Source organism: Vitis riparia, chromosome 12 (genome assembly GCF_004353265.1).
Source record: "Vitis riparia cultivar Riparia Gloire de Montpellier isolate 1030 chromosome 12, EGFV_Vit.rip_1.0, whole genome shotgun sequence".
NCBI classification, from domain to species: Eukaryota; Viridiplantae; Streptophyta; class Magnoliopsida; order Vitales; family Vitaceae; genus Vitis; species Vitis riparia.
In genome coordinates this window covers 21648236-21672731 of record NC_048442.1, presented here as the reverse complement: position 1 = coordinate 21672731, position 24496 = coordinate 21648236, and the positions used below count along the sequence as shown (strand labels likewise).

The 24496-nt window shown below is 34.7% G+C and overlaps 2 protein-coding genes across 2 annotated transcripts; one reads left to right on the top strand and one right to left on the bottom strand.

Annotated features, from left to right (window-relative positions):
• The first annotated feature begins 8254 nt into the window (after positions 1–8254).
• On the top strand, positions 8255–21013 carry LOC117926549 (pentatricopeptide repeat-containing protein At3g59040). Its single transcript, XM_034845675.1, has 6 exons — positions 8255–8666; positions 10792–11082; positions 12080–12328; positions 13960–14084; positions 18674–18772; positions 20238–21013. Exons 1-6 carry the CDS (start codon positions 8292–8294, stop codon positions 20743–20745), a joined length of 1647 nt encoding a protein of 548 aa, XP_034701566.1. The 5' UTR covers positions 8255–8291; the 3' UTR covers positions 20746–21013.
• Positions 21014–21187: 174 nt separating this feature from the next.
• LOC117926550 (protein DETOXIFICATION 41-like) lies at positions 21188–24205 on the bottom strand. Its single transcript, XM_034845676.1, has 8 exons — positions 23806–24205; positions 22646–23190; positions 22480–22566; positions 22337–22393; positions 21973–22211; positions 21779–21897; positions 21595–21681; positions 21188–21512 (listed from the first exon to the last, which is right to left on the bottom strand). Exons 1-8 carry the CDS (start codon positions 24112–24114, stop codon positions 21441–21443), a joined length of 1515 nt encoding a protein of 504 aa, XP_034701567.1. The 5' UTR covers positions 24115–24205; the 3' UTR covers positions 21188–21440.
• Positions 24206–24496: the final 291 nt, after the last annotated feature.

Sequence of the window (24496 nt, the reverse complement as noted above, 5' to 3'; positions counted from 1 at the left end):
CTACTGTAAGCAAATTCCTCATGAAATGATGTTTCTAATTTAACAAGGTAGATGCTATCAATTTCTCAAGATTATCCCTTCAATTGAGTCTAAAATTCTCCTATTAGGTGATAAATTAATATACTCAAGGAAAAACTTTTCAAGAGCTTAGGTCAAATTTCTACTTAAGGAAAAACTACGACCATAGTTTTCTTTGATCACATATCCTTAAGATCACTTAAAAGGACACGTTGCTTTAATTCCATGAGATATCATGTTGCGTATGTCGAGAATATCTATTACCACCCACCTTAGTCATTACTGATCCAATCTATAGGAAATATATGACCACCTTAAGGTCTCACTTATAGGTCAAAATCACAGAAGATCTTTGCACTAACTCAATATTATCTCAAGTTTAAGAGTCCATGCAACATAGTAACTTATTGAATCATAACTATTTGATAATTAACGTCATGATTCACCATACTTTCTATCCAATGTATAACCATTCTTATTGATCCACTTACCATGGGAAAACTATCTTAATGACCAAAACAAGTCATCCTTTCAATTAAGAAGTAATGCACTATAGCCAACAACTTATCATCTTGTTGGGAACCTATGACTTGAATTTTCTGGCCAACTCATAATGCTCAGTTTGAATAGTATTTGATGAGAGATTGTGTTAAGCCATTTTGATTATAAGTGTGAGTAAGAGGATGCTCAACACCAATTCCAGTTGACATATAAGAATTAATAAATCTTTTAGATGTAAATTTACTAACATTACCAAGATGAATTAACCAAATTATTTAAGTGGAAATGCAATATTGCAAGTAGAAAGTATATAGACATGTGACCACCTAGTTAAGGCATCTATCAAAACCATAAAACATCAAAATGGCCAGAAGGTGGGCGAATGGGCCCACATATGTTCCCTTGATGGTTCTAAAAAGGTTGGTGACTTAGACTTGTTTAAGTAGGAAATATAGTAGACATCATTGGGTGAAAGAATCTTCAGGGAAAAAGTCTTCTAGTTCCTCAAAGCATGCCCATGGGAATTGACTATAATGCAAAGCAACATGGAGGAGCCTAAATGACCTTGTCAATCATGACATAGCATAAATATTTGTGTCAAAGAACCTCTAAATCATGACTATATAAGTTTTAATAGGTGTAATAGTCATGTGATATAACTCTAGGATAAAGTTAAAAGCTTTTTTAAAATATGTTTTTCTTAGAAATCAAGAAAGTAATATAAAGATATTCGAAATAACTTTCTGACAGAGTTTCAATATTATATCCATTTTAATGGATATCTTTAAAGTTAAGCAAATTTCTTCTAGACATACCAAAATACAGGGTATCACATATATGAAATTTTGTTCCATTTGGTAACATAGCTTTTCTAAAGCCTTAAATTGGTTTATATAAGGATTAAAATATAAGAGATTGAAAGAATATCGATGGTTGTATTTTACAAAAATACTAGAAAATATCATAAACAACTAACATAATTTTTTTATTTAAAAAAACACAATATTAATAAAAACAGGGCAAAAACATTATGTTCCAAGTTCCCAAGAGGAGTTGTCAAAGACATCCTAGTATGAGTAGATAAGTTTTGTGGCCTAGTCGATTTCATCATACTAGATGCTGTACTAGTCACTTAATCCAAAAGTTCAAAATGAAATAATCTGGATATCATAAATATATAACTTCTATGTTCTTAAAATTTAAAATAATATAAATTTTAGAATATAAAAAATTTAGATCTTTTCTAAAAAGTGAACGCACTTTTGATTTTTGTGATTATTTTCTAAATACCACACTTTCAAATACAATAATTAACTAAATATACAAACATTTTTATCTTCTAAAAAAAAAAATTAGAGTATCAATTCTTGACCCAAAAGTAATATATGGCAAAAATGACACAATTTTTTATGGAATGAATATTATTGATTCATGACTAGATTGACCTTCAAATAAGATAGGACTTTTATTCAAATTGGAAAAAGATTTGATCAAAAATTCAATCACTCAATTTAGGCTAATTTTTTAAACATTGGTTTATGCATATATTATATATCCATATATAAAAGTACCGGTGGGATGAAAATGATTCAAAATTCATATAAATGCTTGAAAAATTTTCAAAAAATGATAAAATAAGCAAAAATACACATATTAAAATTATTTTGTAAGTATAATTGATATAGGTATGATTAAGGATAAAAATATCGGTAAATGCAAATATATTGATACTTGAATTTTAAGGATACAAAATATGAATTTTGGAAGTGCACACTTAGAATTAGGATAAGAAATACTTGATTTCATTCAATGATAACAATTTATACATATTACATGACAATAGTCCTTTAGTACCAAAATAAATATTGTTGTGGTTCTATCGCATTGTTAGACAAAGAGATCCCTTTTAACCTAATTTGAAATCCCCTTCTGGTGTAAAGTTAAATCATTTTCGTGCTTTGATCGAGTTGACAAAATAGGCAAGAGGAGCGGAGCGTGGCTAAAGCGTGCTTTGACCAAGCTGACCAAGCAAGAAGGCAAGAGGGGAGTGAAAATATTAATGAAAATATCAAGAAATATCGGGGATATATCGACCAATTATTCAATGGTCAATTTCATATCAACCACTCCTGATATCCGAAATTTCACCGATATTTCGATAGAATTTTCTGACATTTTCATCCATGGCAATGGGTTTGATAATTAGAATTAGTTCAAAAGTTGAAGTTGTTAGAAAATTAGCCACTAGTATAAACTCCAAGTTAGGTACTATCATATTAAATTTTTATCTAATTTATTTTGTTTATGACCTCTTTTTATGGTTCCTATTTAAAATTAATGGCTCATTGAACTATAAAGGTTTGATTTGACATCTTGACCCCTTTCCTTGGCTCATGATTAGAAGGATTAACTTTCACTATCCAATGGGTAATATTCTTACGAGGTTATCCATGATTTGAATGACTAAAATCACCAACTTCTAAATTAGTCTCATTAGGAGTTGGGCCTCAATTCTTCAAATGAGCAAACCATGTTGCATAAAAGGTACGGGTGACAAAGTTTATACCATTTATCAATATGGTATGAATCCAATATATTTTTTACGGATTTAAGTTGAGTATAAATGAGTTTGGGTTAAATTCGTTTAAATCTGTATAACTCATTTAACAAATAGGTAATTTTTTTGTCAATCTGCATAAAACAAATTTGACTCAAATTGACCTATCTAATAATCTTATTATTAATTTAATTATATTTTAAATTATTTAATTCATATTTGATTCATTTTAAATTTATTTTTAAACTAAATAGGTCAATTTAATTATAAAACATCGTAGTTGAGACATTAATCATATATATAAAACTTAATTATTAAATAGAAAAACTTTGATTGTTAAATAAGTTAAATAGATTACATGATATATTATTTATTTAATAATTAGTTGAACTTATGTTTTTTATATGATTAATGGAGTAAGGAATTCATGAACAAATCTCAGCCTCGCTGCTCTAAACAAAAAGAGGGAAAAAGTGGTTGTTGGGTTGAGAGCGGCTGAGGAGGCCGTCATTGGGCCTGTGGAGTACTGGCTCGTTATCCTTCCACCGAAGAGAGCGGGAGGTGAACGCTGCTCTGTGAAGCCAGCCTCACGCGGTGCCCTCCTCGCTTTAGGAACCATGCCACCCAATCCTTCGATCGGGTCACAGGGCTCAACTCCCCTCTTGGAACGGGCAAGCCAGCTATCAAACCCCTGCAGCACCCTACCTCTCCAGTCATTCCAACCTTCGACCACCTTGATGCCCCCACATGAGTCACAAGTCCGCGTTACTGGACCCGGCGATTCTAGTTACTAAACATAAGCCAATTTAAATATCTCGATTTTTATATCGTTGTTCGATGTGGGACGGATGAAGGATTGTTCAACCTTTCCACAACACACAGAATAGATTTGCTACCTAAGAGAGGCACAATTAATTGACAGTATTATTATTCAATTTTTATATAAAAAATACAATTATATTTTTAAATACATTATCAAGTTTTATCTAAACAATATTTTTTTAAAAAAAATATTTTTTAAAATAATTCATCTCAAGATCTTGATTTTTAATGAATTAAATGTACCACAATATATTATTTTATATAATAAATCAATTATGCTCAAAATAGAAATGTCTAATATTATGAATTAAAATTTTATTATATTCTAAAAGTATGTGTGATTTGATATGAGGATTTTGGTAATTTAGAAAGACTTGATCAAGAAGGCTAGGCTATTGATTTCATATCCCTTTGAATTCTAGTTCATCCTCATCCCAAACTTGAAACATAGGTGATAGGGCAAGTTAAGAAATTTTCATATTTACTCCATCTACTTTAAAATTTTTAATTATTTTAAAAAAATTTGAATTATATTAAAATAAATATGATTTGTAAATAGGGAAAAATGTGTATTTCTAAATTTCATAATTTTTCATATTTTACTCATGAAAAGCAACTTTTTAAAATTTTTATATATATTGGAAAGGGAAAAAATGAAAATAATAATAATAATTTTTAATTATATTTATATAATGAAGGTAGGGCAACATCCAAACCTTTTTTGGTGTAAAAAATAAAACTTCAAACTTGTTCCAAACTATATTATATTTCTTCCAAACTTGATATGTTAGGATTGAACGAGTAAGAGTCAAATAGAGCAGAGTGTGGTAAGGCAAGGTTTTGAAAAAAACTATCTCATCATCCTTCCTGCCCTCCTTAAACATCTAACTTCGTCTATCACTAATAAGAGTTTATGAGCCTTATTACTCTTTTACAAAATTAGAAAGGTCAAAATTGACAAGAAGCTCAGTAAAACAATAATTAATAAAAAAAAATTATGAGACGTAAATACATACATAGATATCAACACAAATAAATTATTAAAATACATGTATGAGTATTAAGTATATTACAGACCTTGTTGACTATGATTTATTAAAAACATAATCACCAACAAAATATTCAAGTCTAGTAAGTGCTTAAGAATCCACCATGTTTTCTAGAATGGATATGAGGATTTACTATATAGAAAACAACTCATAACTATTAGTTAAAAAAAAAATGATGTTTGACTAACCAAAAAATGCTATTCAATAATGTGTATTATACATTGCATGCTTCAGGTTTTCCCTTTTTCACTAAATCTTGAAGAAACTGGGTTTCCTTAAATCTACTAGGCTTTCTCTCCTTTGACATACATGTTTTCATGATTGACTTGAAAGAAAATATAGCAACAATAATGATTCCTAAGAAGCAAAATATCATTAATACACATATATGTATTATGTAATGGAGAAGTAATAATCAAGAAGCACACATCTCATGATTAAATATACTTTTACATTATCATCATTTTGCTTATTGATTGGAAGTGATAACATATCATCATTTTCTTCACAAAAGAGGTCTAATTCTTCTTAAGTAGGAGATTGTTCTATTTTTTTTTTCCAATCAATCTCTCTCAAATGCTTATCAATTGAAAAAGTGTCACCATTTTTTTTTTCTTTTCTCTTCCAAAGATCTCTCACATGAAGTTATGTTACTTTTTTTTTTCTTTCTTTTTTGTATTTCAAAGATTTTTCTCTTAAAGCAAGAAAGAGTTGTTTGAATTTTGTGCATTTGGCCTCAAATTCATTGAAAGCACTTTGAACACTATTGCTAGTCACATAGTTACATAAATCAAATACTTGTGTTCCTAATTGTTAAAAAACTTTATCCATATCAATTAAGTTTCCTTTATCAATCAAGTGATATATAAGAAGAGTGATTAATAAGATGATAATGTAAGGATTAATTACTAATATTTATACATGTTAAAAAAATGTTATAATATTTACTTGCTTCACAACATTTTCATGTCTAGACATTTCCATTTTGTCCTCTCTCTCACCTCATTTTTCTCCATTCCACCATCTTCTCCACTTTTGAATAACCTATATTTTCACTTAAAAAATGTGTCGATGAACATTAAAGAGAGAACCTATTCAAAATCACTATAGACAAAATAAAAAATTCAAGCAAATTAGTCAATATAGCTTACATTCAAATGTACATAATTACCTAGTGTTTTAAATTTTTGCTCCATTTATAATAACTCATTATCTCCCTAAACACTAATACAAGGGGAATCTCAAGTGGATAGTGGTGACAAATATTTTTCAAGTGATATATACTCATGGTAGTATACCTGCAAAATTATTTTACAAGGACATATAATTAGGTTACTTCACATTTTATAACAAATTCCAAATTAACTATAAGATAAATTAAATACAAGGACATTACCATAAAAAATAAAAAGAAATTAGAAACACCACTTTGTTTGTTAGAGTTAAACTCTTAGATTTCATGCACAAGAAGAAGAAGAAGAAAAATTTGACCCAATTCATCTTGGTTATTGAAGCGGTGTCTTTGAGAAGATATAGGAAAGAATGTTTGACAAGAAGTTTCATTGTGGACATAATAAGGCATCAAATACCAAATAATATAAATTCAATTTTAAAATCACTCTCACTATCTATATCCTCCTTAATTGGATTTTCTAACATAACTAATGATAATTATCCATTTTTATCACAATATTTATTATACAAATTATTTTTATTATCAATATCTTTGTTCATATCAATTTTAACCCATTTGCGTTCAAGCATAAATAAATTTTACATCATTTGGTAATAATTTGATACAAGTGGTATACACTTCTAATATGTAAGAGTATAGATTGAAATTATTTATTAACCGAAGACATAAAACATGATCAATTTTGGTATATCCAAGTTGTAAAATACCATTGAATCCAATTTCTTCAATTGTTGCCTTTTGTTTTGATTATAACCCTTCAAGAATTCTAAACATTAGATCAAGCGAACAACGTGCGGATACAACTAAAAAGATACAAAAACATATTTACTTTAATATTATTTTATACAAATATTCAACTAATGTAACTATTTCTTAATTAAATAATACATTTATCTTTTATTCTTTCTTTTGGATTCACACCATTTCCAAGCAAATATTTTTTCAAACTTTCATTTAATTTTACCATAAAACCTTCTTTTTATACTTTTGGAAGCGCACACTACTTAATTTTTAAATCTTTTCTCAAACACATTTATTTGTTAGTCAGTAGAAATTTAAATTTTAGAATATAATTATATTAGGCAAGAAAAAACTACTATTTTACAAAATGCAAATTTCCTTTACTAAAAATGTATGCACTATCCTATAGGTCTCTTAAGATTTGGAGGAAGCTCCAATGAAACTCAATTTTTTAAATTTCACCACACCAGCAAATTTATTCACAACACCAGCCATATATCATTTCCTCCCATGTTGTAAAACCTGGTAGAATCAGATGAGTGTTGCAATGGGTGAGAGAAAAGCAAAAGCTCAACTCATTAACAATTAAGCTATTTTTGTTTTTTTTTATACTCAAAATTAAGGGTGACAATTTATTTTGATGGTCGTGTTTGTCATGTCAAAGTTTAGATATTTTACAATGTACCTTAATTCAAACCCGACACGAATAATAATCGTACTAAAAATATAAACTTAAGTACTACCTAATTATTAAACAAGTAACACGTTAGAGTAATCATTTTACCCATATAATAATTAAGTCTTTTTATTTAATAATCAGATTAAGTTATGTGTTATACATGTTTGTGTGAGTAATGTCTCCGGATTGAGTTATGTGTTATATATGTCTGTATCAGTAACGTCTCAATCAAACATATTTATGATTTAATTAACTTAATCATTTAAAAACAAATTTATAATGTGTCAAATATAAATTAAATAATTTAAAGATATAATTAAATTAATAGTGATATTATTAGATGTGTTGACCCAAAAATTACATATTTATTAAATGAGTTATATAAGTTGATACAAATTTAATCTAAACTTATTTATATTTAACTCAAACTCGTAAAAATATGTGTTAACTTGTTAAGTATTTTCATCCCTAGTCAAAACCTATTTGGATGGTCAAGATCCCATGTATTAGCACAATTGTAGATTTTAATTTATTTATTTTAATTTTGGTACTCCTGCCAAGTAATTTGTTGCAAACGTGGCAGAAATTTGCTTACGTGGCGGAATTTTTGCTCGAGTCCACGGAACAATTGAATAGTCCTTACCATATAGGGTCATACCCAGGAACCAGACATACGCAAAGATCTTTTTATTTCGAGTCTTACCCAGATACTGAAACCAGGGAGAGAAGATGATTATTGGGTACACGCCCCTCCGAAACGACACCGTTTTCGCCAAGGCCCTCGACCTCCGAGACTCCACCATAAACCCAGTTCCATTCCGCTCAGTTTTCGCCAAACCCAAAAGCACCGTGGTCAGAACATTGGAGGTGGTGTCCATGTTGGCGCCAAGAAAGTTTATGCAGAGGAGGAAGAAAATTGAAGTGTTCAGAGACGCAGCTGATGAAGCTGAGCAGAGGAAGTGGAGGAGAATGATGAAGGAAATTGAGGAGGTGGGTTCTGCTGTTTCAGTGCTCAGTACGAAGAACCAGGCTCTCCCCAGAGACCTCGTTCTGGGTACTTTGGTTAGATTCAAGCAGCTCAAGAAATGGAGCCTTGTCAGTGAGGTAGGGGAAAATCCATTCCTTTTTTGAATTGGGTTTTTGTTTTGCATGACCTTTTTCTTTTTGTAACGGAATGTGGGGGGTGCATTGTGAGTGCGTAGGGATGCGATGGGGTTTTGGGGTTTTGAGAGAGGTGGTGATATTGAAAATGGGGTATTGGCTGGAGAGGAATTTGAGAAACTAGCTGAACCCTAAGCGGGATAATGATTTTTCTGAGGAGAATTAGGTGGATATATTTGTTTAGTAATTTTATTTTGGGCAGAATGAGAACATGTAGTCTTTGATTAGATTCTAGCAGCTGAAGAAATGGAACATTGTGATCGAGATATATGCATATATATATATATAGAGTGAGTCCGAGCCACAGGAAAAGCTTGTGAGATCATAGAAGCGAGAATGAGACAGACTGAGATTGGTGTGGAATTTGTTTGCTGTAGAGATAATTAATATGCTTCTGTTATTGATGGAGATAGCATAGAATAAAAGTCTAAAAGCATAACTTTTATTGATAATCAATGGTACTAGGGCTTTGGATCCCTTTGGTAGCCTTGCAGTTACCTCCTTGTGTCCCTTAACATGCAGTTGTATGGTTACCTGGGTTCGAGTGAAATATACATCAACAAAGTGCATGCTGGTTTGTTCATTCAAAATGGTGCCTTTCTCCTTTTGGGATCCAACTTTATGGTCACCAGAGTCCCCTTAGGGCCACAACTTTAGGGCCCCGTGGGATTAGTCGGGGTGCGCGTAAGCTGGCCCGGATATCCACGGTTATCAAAAAAAAAAAAAAAATTGAAAAAAAGAAAAAAGAAAAGATCGAGTTATGCATTGATGATACCAATATGCATCAATCACCCTGGTGCTTGGTGCCCACCCAAGCACCTAGGTTCCCTTAGCACACAGGTGGCGGCTGCAAACTTTTTTGGAGTGCCCCAGGTCTCAACAGTTTTCTTGATTTTTCCTTTGACTTGTGTGATTTTTCTGAGAGGGGGGAAAACAACCTCAAATTTTGTTCCTCAACGAGTCTAAAATTAATTAAAAGAAAAAAAAGAACACAATTTGGACACCTGTAGCCCTCTCAACTAACTCCAAACACCAAATTGGTTGGGAACAAGCTTCTGGAAGACCTAGGTGAGTTTCTGCTTATCTTGACGATATTCTCTTGCATCCAAACCTTTGTGCAAACCTGTTGAATTCTCAAAACTCATCCCAATACTTATAATCATCATCTAAGACCATCTGGATTGAGAGCTCTGAGATAAATACCTGCAAAACATCACAAAAGCTTGATTACCATGAAAATCACACGCCTAGTGGGGTGTTTAAACTTGTCTGATTAAGAGCTCAGTGTCCATTAAATTGCTCCAGAATGTATGAAAATATTATTACTAAGAAGCAATTTATGTTTGTACATTAGTGCCGATACATTGAATGGTGTAGAGGGTTTTTTGAGTTGAGTTAAGTTGAGTTTGATACATTGTTTTAGTAAATTCAATTTGGTGAGAATGAGCACATGTAGCCTTTGCTTTGAGGGAAAGAGGAACTTGAGAAAACGGTCATATTAGGCAAATCCAATTACATGGAGAGGGAATGGAGATATAAAAGAAAAAAAAAAGACATGTGAAAAACAAGACCACATCTATGAGAACCTGTAGCTACAATTTAGGAGCATAACATATGTGTATAATATTGTCCAATTTGCTAATACTCTATGTTGTGAAGAGGGGAATACCCTTCTTTAATTCATCCTGCAGGAAAATGCATACATTAGAACAAAAAAGTTCATCTAGAAGGAATGTTTTCCATGTGACAGATGTCAAAAATTGAGTCAATTGATTACCTTGACATCACATTCTAAAGCTAAAAGACAAAAAGATGATTATCCATAGAAGGTGTTCACATAGCATGATATATATCCAACTCTGAATTGTAAAGAACCTTTGACTTATGATTTACATCTTGGGGCTTGTTGCATCCAAGAGTTACATTTATTTAATTGTAATTAATATTTGCCTTTCATCTCTATGTGAAGGAAAAAGACTTTGTTGTCATCAACTTAACTGCTTTTAGTGCTTGATATGTCTTAGATGTTCTGTGTTCTTGTCATTTGTTGATTTCTTTTTTCTTCTAGATTCTTGAGTGGCTACAGACTCAGCCCTGGTGGGATTTCAGTGAAATGGATTTCTTGATGCTTGTTACGGCTTATGGAAAACAAGGGGACTTTAACAAGGCTGAGAGGGTGTTTGGTGACATGCATAAGAAGGGCTATTCACCGAGTGTGATATCCCACACTGCTCTTATGGAAGCATATGGAAAAGGAAAGCAATATAATAAGGCTGAATCAGTATTTCGAAGGATGCTGTCTTCGGGCCCTGAGCCTTCTGCTTTGACTTATCAACTAATACTTAAAATATTTGTTGAGGTATTCCATCTTTAATAAAACCTATGCTTATATTAAGATCTTTGTTTTTATTTTTGTGTTACTCTTTATAAAGGTATGTAAACATGTGGTTTCATAAATTTTTTCTACTGCAAAAAATTATGAAATATTATTCTAAATGTCCATGAATAATGTGCATAGTCATTAAAAAATGATATTAGGTTGAGCTAAAGGGAAAAAAAACACAGAAGTCTGCCAACTCTGTAGATAAGAGATTATAAAGTACAAAAAAGAAGGGGAAAAATCAATATAAGGACATAGTAAGAGTTTTAAGGAACTTATTTGTGTTGTAGTCTGTATCCTCACCTATGTTGAAATATCTTCAGTTGGAAGTAGGAACAGCAATGATTTGGATGAAGATACGAATGAAAACCAAGTTTGACCTGGTGAAGTCAAATGCTGATTTAATTACACATCCATGAGCATACATTTACTCTCAGATTAAGAGATCCACAAATAGCAACAATTTAGATGAGCATATAGATGCAAATCAAGTTGCACCTGATTAAGTCAAATAATGATTGAATTACACATTTGAGAGTATGAATTGCATCCCTGATTATGAGATCCATGGATTCTTTTTGTAATCACAGATAGCATACATTTTGGATGAGGGGTGGGTGCAAACCAATTTGGCCTGATTAGGTCAAGTGCTTATTGAATCTAAGACCAGATTATAAGAGCTAAATGTAACTGGATTCAACTTAGAGATAGGAAGATGTGATATGATTATTTGTGAAGTCAATTAATTGTTGTCTGTAGTAGGTCCATGCACTCTGTGCGTGAATATCATAACATGTACACTAATAGAATGAGTCCACCTCTTTTCCTTTTACAACTTGATTTGAAAAATGGGAGGCTTTTTCGGAAATGACACATGATTTTTCTGCTGTGATATCCTCCTGATATTTACTGATTTAATACATGCTTTTATCTGAGTTCCTATCTAACAAGTTCATGAATGTAAATGGGGCTACAGGGTAACAAGTTTAAGGAAGCTGAAGAAACTTTTGAGACCCTTTTGGATGACGAGAAATCACCTTTGAAACCGGACCAGAAAATGTTCCACATGATGATTTATATGTATAGAAAGGCTGGGAACTATGAAAAAGCTCGTAAAATATTTGGCCTGATGCGTGAGCGAGGAGTTCCTCAATCCACAGTTACTTACAATAGCCTAATGTCTTTTGAAACTAATTACAAGGAAGTTTCAAAAACGTATGATCAGGTAAATTAAAGAACTATCTGATTTTTTTTTTTTTTCACATTCTTAGCTTACAATTTGCAATTCTTTTTTGATAAATAGAAAAAACTTATTATCACTGACAATGAGCCTAATGTGATTCATGTCCCATGCCATAAAGTCTCAGATAACCATTTAAAGATTTTTAGATTTTCAAAAGAATGCTAGAATGGTGTCATTTTGTTTTGAAGTTATTTAGTTTGTATTTCTTACCATTTTGACCTTTGTCTCATGCAGATTTTTCTAGCTTTCCAAGTTGAAAACTTGAAATAAGCTTAAATGAAGATTAATTTTGGAAAATAAGTAGCAGTCTAAGTCAAGAAAACTCAATACAACTTTTGGGCCTGCATGCTTCTTCTTCATTCTTATTGTTGAGAAGTGGCTTTGAATTAGCTCACCTGACAATCTTGTGCAAGAGGAATCATGTTTGAAGAGGTTTCTTCAGGTGTTAAAGGGAGAGTGCCCATTTAAATGGAATGGAAGATTCAAACATAAGGCAATGTGTTTGTTGTGTGTGTAGTGCCTCGAGTTCATTTAAAAGGCACTTGACTTGTTTGTGTGGACCTGGGCCAAATGTGCAGACAAAGCTAGTGTAAAGCAGACTGTTCATAAAGTGCACTTGGTCCATTTTTGTGGACTTTGCAGTACTTTATGAACATACACATGATTTTTCTGTCAACATGGATCAGTTTGTTTTATCAGTTAGAGTTTGTTATGATTAATTGTTCAGTTTTAACAAACATGCATTCAAGAATCTCTTGGGTATAAGTAAGGGCTGTTTTACTGATTGTAAGGGGCAGAGATGATCTGGATAGACAGATCATTGGAGAAAGAATCAAAACAAGAGAAAGTTCTTGGGTGTATATGAGTGTTTAATCGAGAAGTACTCGTCTTTGGCTATTAGGAAAGTTTGAGAAAGAGCTGTTTCTTATGTGAGGGAAAGAGATGAGGGTGTATCTCATTGATCACTAGTGAAACATTTGTGGATTCTTTTCCATGGATGTAGGTGGTCTTCATGAAACGACTTGAAACCTCTATGTTGTGAGTGTGCTTTGTTCTTGGTTGTGTTTATGTGATTCTTGGGTTTATCCAATAGATATTATCTGAGAAAAATCTTCTCAACACTTATCTATTTCACCTTTTTTTTTCGTGTTCCTTTTCGAGCTGAAGTTTAATTTATTTTCTTTTGTGAGTGCAGAAATTTGACATCCTTTCATATCCCGCTGAATTAAAGCTGAAAATTAGAACAGTTATAAATAAAACTTTATTTGATCAAACTAGAAGTTTATTAGTAATTAGAGATTAGTCTATTTACTGAATTAACATTGGTGACAACGTTTTTTATTGTTACTGACTGATAAAATATTATCTTTTAAAAAGAAATGTGACAAAAGAAGCATTGACGCTGCTCAAATTAATGACTTTGTGTACTTACACACAAGGTGTACACATGCACATATCCTCCCATCTACTTATATATTATGAAGGAGCAGCCCCTGAATATCCATCTGAAGTTTTCAAGGGTTGAAAATTTCTGTTCTTTAATTTCATTTTCCTTTTTATCTTCTGTTAATAATGAATTGGTCAAACTTTTGAAGTCAAATGCATGCTTGTAGATGCAAAGAGCTGGTCTTCGGCCAGATGTTGTGAGCTATGCCTTACTCATTAACGCTTATGGGAAAGCTCGAAGGGAAGAAGAGGCGTTAGCTGTTTTTGAGGAGATGCTGGATGCAGGTGTCAGGTCTGTAGTAACTCATTTTGTTGTTGTCATGATGCCATGAGCCCAAAGTTTACAACCTAAATTTTGAAAAATAAATTGGTTTATTTTTAGTTCTACTTGCATTAACTCATTGAAAGCCAGATGATATTGCATTTTAGAATGAAGCTAACTAGGTGACTTTTTTTGATAGGCAAATAAGGGGATATATATAAGAGGATAAAGGTGCCAAACAAAAAAAGGCAAAGATAGTACACTGACTTGTTGGCTTTGATAGGATAATGTGGCAAATATTCATATTTGATTTTCTTTTCTGAACTTCATGTCCATGTATGCATTTACTTATTTAGTTTGTGTACCTTGTAATTGATTTTATGTTCTCAAAATTTGTATGAGTGATATCAGTTTCAGTGGGGTGATCCAAAGGGTCTTACCAAAGTCTGTTTCTGACCATTCCCCTGTTTTGTTGGAGGGAGGGGGTTTTAGAAATGGTCCCAGTCCTTACAGGTTTGAGAATATGTGGCTGAAAGAGGAAGGGTTTTTTGATCTGGTGAAGGGCTGGTGGCTGAGTTGGATTTCTCTGGTCTGCCAGCTTTATTCTGGTGTCAAAGCTGAAAGCCTTGAAACAGTTTTTGAAAAGTTGGAACAAAGACGTGTTTGTCAATGTCTTAGTAAGGAAAGAGGAGGCTTTTAAGAAGTTAGGTTTCTGGGATGATAAGGAGGGGGAAGGGATGTTATCTACTACTGAGGCAGAAGCAAGGAATTCTGCGAGGGAGGAGTACCAAAAATGGGCTTTGATGGAAGAAGTGTCATGGAGACAAAAATCAAGAGAAATTTGGCTTAAGGAAAGGGATAGAAACTCCAAGTTTTTTCATAAGATGGCTAATGCTCACATAAGAAGAAACTTCCTTGCTGAGATTAAAGTAAATGGGGAGTGACTTACAGGGGATAGAGAGTTGAAAGAAGGGGTGGTGGGTGCCTTTAAAACCGTTGTGTTAGAAGGAGAGGGTTGGAGGCTTCGTGTTGATGCTTTGCCTTTTGAGGTGTTGGATGATGCTGAGGCCAGAAAGTTAGAGAGGGTTTTTTCAAAAGAAGAGGTGCTGGAGGCATTGTCGGAGCTGAATGGAGACAAAGCCCCAGAACTGGATGGTTTTTCAATGGCCTTTTGGCTTTTCAGCTAGGAGTTTGTTCTGAATTTTTTTAAGGAGTTCCATGAGCATGATAGGTTTGCCTAAAGCCTAAATGTGACCTTTCTAGTGATGATTCCCAAGAAGAAAGGTGTTGATGATCTCAAGGACTTTAGGCCCATAAACTTGGTTGGCTGTCTCTACAAGTTGTTGACTAAAGTATTGGCTAATAGACTCAAGAAAGTGATGGGTAAAGTGGTTTCCAAGTTTCAAAATGCCTTTGTGGAGGGAAGACAAATTTTAGATGCGGTGTTGATAGCAAATGAGGTAGTTGATTCAATGTTAAAGAAGAGAGATTGTGGGTTGATGTGCAAGCTTGATATTGAGAAAGCTTATGATCATGTGAATTAAGACTTTTGTTACCAATTCTTGACAAGATGGGTTTCAGGTTGAAATGGATAATTTGGATAAAATGATGCATCTCTTTAGCTTGTTTCTTTGTTTTAATTAATGGTTCTCCTATGAGCTTCTTTCAAAGCTCAAGGGTGAGACAAGGGGACCCTATTTCCCCCTACTTGTTTGTGATTGGTATGGAGGCCCTTAGTAGATTGCTCTTAAAAGCTTGGGATGATGGTTTTATTTTAGGATTCAAGGTTGAGGGAAGAGGGGGTGGGGGCGAAGAGATCTCTCATCTCCTTTTTGCTGATGACACCATTGTTTTTTGCGAGGCATCTGAGGAGCAACTCACTTTCTTGTGTTGTCTTCTCATGTGGTTCGAGGCCATGTCGGGGTTGAAGATTAACTTGGAAATAAGTGAGATGATTTCAATTGGGAAAATGGACAATGTGGAAGATTTGGCTTGCAAAATTAGTTGCAAGGTAGGGAAGTTGTCTTCTTCTTACCTAGGGCTTCCCTTGGGGGCTTCTTACAAGTCAGTGACGGTTTGGGATGAGGTTGAAGAACGGTTTCGTAAGAGGCTTTTGTTATGGAAGAGACAATATCTCTCAAAAGGGGAAAGACTCACTTTACTTTGTGGTACTCTTGTCAATTTATCGATCTATTTTATGTCTTTGTTCACCATCCCAAGAATTGTTAGGTTGAGACTAGATAAGATTTAAAGGGATCTTCTTTGGGGAGGAGGGCCTTAGAGAACAAAATGCACTTAGTCAAGTGGTCTTCTATTGGTAAAGCAAAATCGAAAGGAGGACCAGGTGTTTGCTCTCTTTCTTTGCTTAATTAGACCCTTCTTTGCAAATGGTGTTGGTGTTTCTCTAATGAAAGAGATTCATTGGAAGAAAATCATAAAGGGAAAGTTCGGGGAGGAAAAAGGGGGTTGGAGGTCAGGAGTGGTCAAAGAGCCCTATGGGGTTGGGGTTTGGAAAGAGATTGGGAAGTAGTGGGAGTTTTTTAATACGAAGATTTCCTTCAAGGTGGGTGATGGGAGTAGAGTGAAGTTTTGGAAATAGTGGAGTGAGCAACCCTTATGTGAGATTTTCCTTTGTTTGCTCTTTTTGGTTCAAATGAGGCATGAGTAGCTGATTTTTGGGAGCAAAGTGGGGAAGCAGGAAATTGAAACTTCCATTTTGTTAGGAATCTGAATGATTGGGAGTTGGTCATTATGGAGAGGTTTCTTTCAAAGCTCCAAGGACAGACAATGAAGAGGGAGGAGGGGGATAAAATAGTGTGGAAGGAAGATAACAAAGGGGTCTTCTCTGTAAGAGGGCCTTACTTCTTGTTGGAGACAGAATATACACCCGTTTTCCTTTAAAGATAATTTGGAACTTGTGGATTTTTGTGAAGGTGAGTTTCTTTAGTTGGGAGGCTTGCTCGAGAAAGGTTTTGATGTTGGATCAGCTTCAAAGAAGAGGATGGAAGTTAGTTAATAGGTGTGCTTTGTGCAAAGAGGAGGTAGAGTCCATTGATCATATCCTCCTTCATTGTGGCAAGGCGAGAATTTTATGATAGCTGGTGCTCTCCATTTTTGGTGTTCAATGGGTTTTATCTGAGTTGGTTAGGGAGACTCTCCCTGGGTGGCATGGCTCTTTTGTAGATAGAAGGTGTATTAAGGCTTGGAAAGCCGCTCCTCCCTGCATTTTCTGGACGATCTGGAAGGAAATAAATAGGAGATTCTTTGATTGTGAGGAAGTGTTTGATCAAAGGTTAAAGAATATTTTTTTTTTAACAATCTCTCTATGTGGATTGGGTGTATATAGACAGTGGGTATACGAATATGGTTCACTTCTTAGATTGGTTAGGGCTTGGTTGAAGGAGGGAGTATTTTTTGTATGTTCCCTCTTTCCTATTTTTTGCCAAGTGTACTTTGTATACGTTCTGTGTACTCTTGTGTGCTTTTAACACTTATTTTTTTGATAAATAAAGAGATTGTATTAAAAAGCCACCAAAGCAGTGGCTAAAATTACAAGAAAGAAAAACGTCCCTCGCACCCTAGCTGAAACCAAGGCCCGAGGAGCAGCCCAAACCACACCCTTAACGGGAAGCCACCCAACCAACAAAATCAACTAAGGTCGAGGGACCATTTTTTATAGACATCTTCGTCTCCGACCAAAGAAAGTAAACAAAGGAAGACTTAAGCCTTTGAATTGACACTTCGTCTCCATCTTTTAGCACTTTTTAATACATTCTCGAGTGATATCAGATTATTGTCCAACGCTAAGAAAAACAGAATTCACTTTATCATTGCTAGTCACAACAATAGTGGTGTGATCTCGCTTTTTTTAAGCTATATTTTGTTGCTGGTAGTTTGGAGCTTGTATATGAACCCTTCTTCATGAAGAAAAGAAAATCCTTGGTTGGATGTGAGAATTTTGATATTGAAACTCTGTCAAGTTAGAAAATTTTGACATCATAACCTGCCTTTTTAAAATCCTAATCCAGTTTTGAATTTCTGAAAATTTATATAAACTAGTCTTTGTCTCATTTGTGGTATTAGGGTCTAAAGTGATTTAGGTTGGGTGATATTCAGGTTGTAATTTGGTGGCCAAGTGATAGCTGTCTGACAAAATACAGTTCCATTATTTTCGTGCTGGTAATTTTGGTTCTAACCTTCATTATAGACCTTTTCCCAATCTACTGCTGCATTTGGTTCATTTATTTATTGACTTCACTTGTCAATTGCGAACATGAGAGACCTATGTTTTAGCCAATATATGGTTTCTTTGTTAGAGGATGAATTTTTTGTTGTAGTATGAGCTTTAGCTGGTCTTGTGACAACCCAACCCAGGTCCAACCCAGAAACAAAATTGGTTGGGTTTGAGTTAAATAAATGGATTGCCTTGTCGACATTCATTGTGTTAGAACATAGATGGACAGTTTTGTCCTTCACTTTCCTGGTCTTGTTTCATATTTGATTGATCAGCTTACCAGAACAAGTTGATGACTTAATGGCTAACCCTCAACATGGTAAATAGTGTATAGTTTTCTCTATTGTTTGTGAGTAACAATGGTCTTTTCTTTCTTTTTTTCCAGGCCAACACACAAAGCTTATAACATTTTGCTTGATGCATTTGCAATTTCTGGAATGGTAGACCAAGCTCGGACTGTGTTCAAGAGCATGAGAAGAGACAGGTAATGTTTTTCAATTAACTATGCTAAGTTTCTAATGCTAGTTACTGTTTGCTTTTGTTAAAGCATTGAATTTATTCTTGCTCATCTTTGGGGACTTCTTGCATTGATTGCATGAATACAGAAATCTTTTCGTAATGCTCATATATGTTTGGTGGAAGGATCAGCACCTACCACTGCATGGGTTCCACCTAGAACTAAATTAAAAATTAGATAGATAATTTGGAGTATTTGTTCTCTATACTTCTTTGTTTTCTCCCTTTTTTTGTAAACGTATTACCGGTGTCATTCAATCATCTTAATATTTTCTATTGTGGGTCTCCTGTCGTGGATCTTGTAATTGGGTCCCATTTTGGACAATTTTATCTATTTGTTGTTGTGCTACTACTGCTTTTTCCAAGTTGGTCATGGGATGTTTCATTTCCTTGATTTATTTTGTCTTGTTCTGTTTATTTTTGGGGATAAAAAAAACACAGCACTTTGTTTCTAAACTGGAAGAAAAGGACAAACAATTGCACGTACCTTAGTACTTCATTTCTAAAAATTTCAAATGGCACATGATGGTTTTTCCTAAAATATGATTTTGACCATATGATCAGGTCTTTTGTTCCTTGTGGCATTTGATCATTAGACACTTTCATTTCTTCCTCTTTATCATTTGGATATTGGTTAATGATGTGAATCTCAGAGTTAGATGGGATATATAATCAATTTGCTAAATTGTTTTTTATTCTTTTTGGGATAAGAATGAAGCTGTATAAAGAAAATAATGATGTGCTATAAGGGAACTAAACCAAAATAAAAAAACCATGACATTTACCTTTTTATTCAGTTCTAGAACAAATTTTTATTATTCAAATGGTACATGTTTGTGTTTCAAAAAAATTCTTTTTTTTTCTTTCCTTCTTTTAAATACAATTTCAACCTGATTTTCCTTAAATGTCAGTAATATTTCTCATCTCCTTTTCATCGTTGGTACTGTGCTTGTTGGATGCCTAGAAATATGTTGGATGAATGTCTTGAAAGTTATCCATTTCTCATGTTCATTGAAGCCAAGCCACCCTTTTTAGTTCATTGGCACAGAGAGAGTTTCTTTTTATAGGCAAGAAAGGAATATATTAGAAAGCACCTAGTCAAAACAGGGACGTAAGCCATGTACACCTTCCTTTGCCACTTGTTGAAACCTCTCAGATGCCAAAATGTACGGGGAATATGTTGAAATGATCATATTTATGACCATCAACTCTTGTCATGAATGTCCTGACTGCAGCCTTTGTTTATGTTCATTGAAGGCACCTTTTTGGTTGATGGTGTGAACATATACCGAGGTTATCATATTTATGAAAATTGATTGTGTCACAAGTACCCTGGCAGAGCTATTCTCATGTTTATAACAATTGTTTGTCTTTATGATTGTTTTTTGGATAATGGAGAAGTCAGTGCTCTCATCATCTTTTGTTCTTGGCAGATGTACTCCAGATATCTGCTCTTATACAACTATGTTATCAGCTTATGTAAATGCATCTGACATGGAGGGTGCTGAGAAATTCTTTAGAAGATTGAAACAGGACGGCTTTGAGCCCAATGTTGTTACTCATGGGACATTGATCAAAGGGTATGCAAAAATAAGTAATCTTGAGAAGATGATGGAGAAATATGAAGAAATGCAGGTACATGGCATCAAAGCCAATCAGGCAATCTATACTGCAATAATGGATGCATATGGCAAGAACAAGGATTTTGGCAGTGCTGTATTTTGGTTCAAGGAAATGGGATTTTGTGGGGTTCCTCCTGACCGAAAAGCAACAAATATCCTTTTGTCTTTGGCAAAAACAGAGGCAGAAAAGGAAGAAGCTAATCTACTTGTAGGATATAGCAGTAAATATAGTAATGGACATATGGATAATGGATCATTTGAGTGTGCTGATGAGGATGATGATGAAGACAACAGTAATGATGATGATGAGGTAGAATGATGCAGAACATATCCAATCCTTTGAAGGGAAAACAAGATGTTTTGATTGTTTGAGATGGTTATGATGAACAAAACAAAGGCTGTACACACTCAAAAGTTTTGATAATCTGTGAATTTTGAAGTTTTGTTTTTGTTTCTTTTCTCTTTTTTGGGGGCATACAATGTAAAATCCTTTCCCTAAGGAATCACCTCAACGTTGTTAAGACTGTTTAGACATTATGAAAATGGGATAATTCCATTTATTCATGTAGCATATGAATTCAGCCAAATTGTCTTGTGACTGACTTTCAGTTTTGTTGCTTGTAGAGGCTCCAACTTCTGCATTTTGGCAGTTTCTCAAATCCAGGGAAATTGTGTTATTCATTCAAATATTTATGGAACGTCTTGGAAGTTTTTCTTTTCCAAGGGTTATTCCCTTTATCATTAAAAAGCCACAACAATACTAGAAGAACCCAACCCCCATGAATATCTATTCCTAATCTTTCCCGTACATGATTAGCTCTCATAGACAGGTGCATCAGCAGCAGGAAATGACCAAAACTTGAAGAAATCATATATGGATCTTCAGAATTAGCTTTACTCCTTACATTCTTCACTCAAAAGGCAGAGGAAAAAAAATAAAATAAAAAATAAAATTTAAAAGCCTATTGGAGATCATTTTGCTTGCAGAATAATGCGTGAAAGGTGGAATTCTTCTCATACATCTTCCAATAAGTTTAAGTTCTCTACATTTGCTGAGTTTCTCAGGCGCTCGGCGGCTTTCGAAACCTGGAAAAGCATCAGCAATGGTGATTACTTGCCCAATCCAACAAAGAAAATGATGCATACAATTTAATCAAGAGAAGCTTACCTCTGCATTCCAGTCTGTTCTTGCAGTTAGGATAATCAAAGTGACCGTTTGTAAAAGAACCCCAATTATCATACCCCACCAAATCCCCTGCACAAAAATCCCCATTTGTTTAGTACTAAACAAAAGCAAGAAACTGGGAATCAAGAAACCAAGAAAGCGTAGGAGAGAGGGAGATTCTACTCACTGCAACTCCTAAACTGGTTTTGAAACCAAGAACACATCCAATGGGAAGACCAATGAGATAGTAAGTTGCCAGGTTGACGTATGCTACTATAGCTTGCCATCCACTCCCAATGGCCACGCCTGAATGCCCATGACGATTAGAACATATATTTCAACAATACCCTGCCTAAACTGTTAAAATAGTTCCATGGATACCTGAGAGTATGGGCTGAATTCCATTTAAGAAGACAGAAATGGCAAGCAGTGGGGTCAAGTTGGACACTGCCTCAATTACCTCTACATCATTTGTGAATAGCTTGCTCAATCCAACCTTGAAAATCAGAATGATTGCACTGAAAAATATGCTGATGATGATGCTGTTTGTGTTCACTACTAATACTGAGAGTTTCGCAACTTTTGGATGAGATGCCCCCAGCTCATTACTCACTCGAACACTGCAAGTCCCAAAAGCCTGTTAGTATCAACATTGTAACTAATGTACTTACCCGCCTTTTGGTTGCCAAGAAAACAAACGAAAACAACATAAAAGGTGAAGGATGCCACCATACTAAGCACTGACCTTGTTGCTGCGCTCAAGCCCAGCATAAATTGCATATCCCAGTTCAAATAATTCATACTGAAAATTCAAAAGGGAAAAATATGAGAAGTTATAGACATATACGAATGAAAGAGAAAAATGGATGCATTTCTCAGCTGACATACCAAATGGAAATGGAGTCCAGTGAGATAGTAGGATTGGAGAGTAGACCCGATATAAGTACAAGTCCTTGGTTGTACCATATCTCCAAACTGCATTACCAAATTGTGGAACTCAATAAAACAATAAATTGCAGCTTCTGAAGTGAGAAATAAGGATTGATTCACATACCACAACATAACAGCAGAAGCAACAGTTAGCTTGAAATAAGGCCACATTCCTTTAAAAGCTTTTGAAGAAAAGCCAGTCCAAGTTTCCTTGCAAGAGGGGCTTAGAAGTATGTAGAGTGCAATCGCAACAACCAGAATCCACCAGGAAAAACTGAGTGTAAAGGCTGCTCCAAGAAGGCCATAGTCCAGGACATAAACAACTAGCCATGTCAGGAGAACATGCAAGAAGAAAACCCCAACAGCCATGTATGCTAAAGGGTTCACAATGTTCTGTGCCTGGAGGAACCTCTGCATTGGACAGCTTATGGCAAATGCATAGAGTTGAAGGATCAATCCACGAGCGAAAATTTGGCCTTGTGCCGATATGCTGTCCGATTGGCCTATTGCACGGAGGAATGCACCTGAGAACCAATAGAGGAAGGTGAGAAGGACTGCTGCTCCCAAGTGTAGGATGATTGCTCTCTGGCAGATGATGCCCATTGCCTTGTATTTCTTTGCCCCATATGCTTGCCCACACACTGTCTGAACTGCACTGGCCATGCCCAACTGTTTGTTTGGGCAAAATAATCAATGAAAACAAATTTAGTTGGAATTTAAAGATTCCCACGTCAGAAAAAAGCTAACAGAAGGGCCCCTACACCTTCCATCATGAAAATGCCTTCAAAATGATCCATGTTCCAGAACAGGGGATATGTGGATGCGACAGTGCCCAAGCAAATAATAAACAAAAATCTCTCTCTAACATCATAAACGGGGCTAAATGCATGAGAATTTTGCCATGCCCCACAATTCCTGAAACTTCATACATGGTTTTTTGGGTAAGTGAAGAACTAAATGTTTAAATGATTACAACTCATACCCGAAAATTGTTAATCATCAATAAATCATACTTATGGACCATACAATTTTTGAAGTTTATGCTAGAATAATCTAAAACTAACTGAAATGAGTAAAATGCAACACTAGAAATGCAGGATTTTGTGGGGCTGCAACTGTCTAAATGTAGAGGTACTTTGACTTGCCCCTGTTGTTGCCTTTTCAGCTAAAGGACAACATTTTTTTCCACACCCTGAACCCAAAAACACAAACTTGTTTTGTTGGTTCCTTATTCTCATCCATGCAGCTTAGTATCAGACCAAATTTAAAGAAAAGCATGCATACCATAATCCCATAAGCAAGTCCCTGAATTCCCACACTGGCAATAGAGGCACCAGCCAGCTCCAAGGCCCCCAGGTGCCCTGTAAACATCAAGGTGACAAAGCTAAGCATGTAGTTGAAAATGGAAGCAACGATGGAAGACCCAGATAGGAGCCAGAGAAGCCTGGACTCCCACCCAAACAGCCGAGGCCACCATCTAACAGCCACTGGTTTTTGGGCCAAGAACTCCTCAACTGCAAAGGACGACAAGTCTGGAATCCGGGCATGGGAGTTGAGACCTAGTAACAGTGGCTGATACTCTTCTGAACCCATCCTTCTTTCACTCGTCGACCCTGCCACCGTCACAATTACCACTTACTGTTAACTCCCAAGTTTTATACTTAGCAGAGGAGAAAATGAATGCAAGCTTATATGGAGTTAGAAAGAAGCACATATATGAAACTGATATAGAACTACCATTCCAGGTTGATTAGTAGCAAGCGTTGGTGAAGCTACCATGCAAATGCTCTCACCTACCCCTAGGTGGAAGATCAAGTAGAATAGAATCTTCTAAATCACCTACTTCAGTTGCAGAAGAAAAAGTCTAGTTGGAGGGGTAGATAAAAAACTTGAGCCTATCTGCACAACTTCCATGCAGACTTTAACTTTTAGGGTTCTCTCAACTATCCTAGGACTCAATTGTTAGGGCATTCAA

Bases quoted from the DNA above. Each gene is read 5' to 3' on its own strand.
- LOC117926550 (XM_034845676.1), bottom strand. From the start codon at position 24,114: ATGGGTTCAGAAGAGTATCAGCCACTGTTACTAGGTCTCAACTCCCAT. The intron at 22,394-22,479 runs GTATGTCAGCTG...TTGAATTTTCAG, and splicing joins CTGGACTCCATTTCCATTTG to TATGAATTATTTGAACTGGG. The intron at 21,898-21,972 runs GTATCCATGGAA...ATGGGCATTCAG, and splicing joins AATTCAGCCCATACTCTCAG to GCGTGGCCATTGGGAGTGGA.
- LOC117926549 (XM_034845675.1), top strand. From the start codon at position 8,292: ATGATTATTGGGTACACGCCCCTCCGAAACGACACCGTTTTCGCCAAG. The intron at 12,329-13,959 runs GTAAATTAAAGA...GCATGCTTGTAG, and splicing joins TTTCAAAAACGTATGATCAG to ATGCAAAGAGCTGGTCTTCG. The intron at 14,085-18,673 runs GTCTGTAGTAAC...CTTTTTTTCCAG, and splicing joins ATGCTGGATGCAGGTGTCAG to GCCAACACACAAAGCTTATA.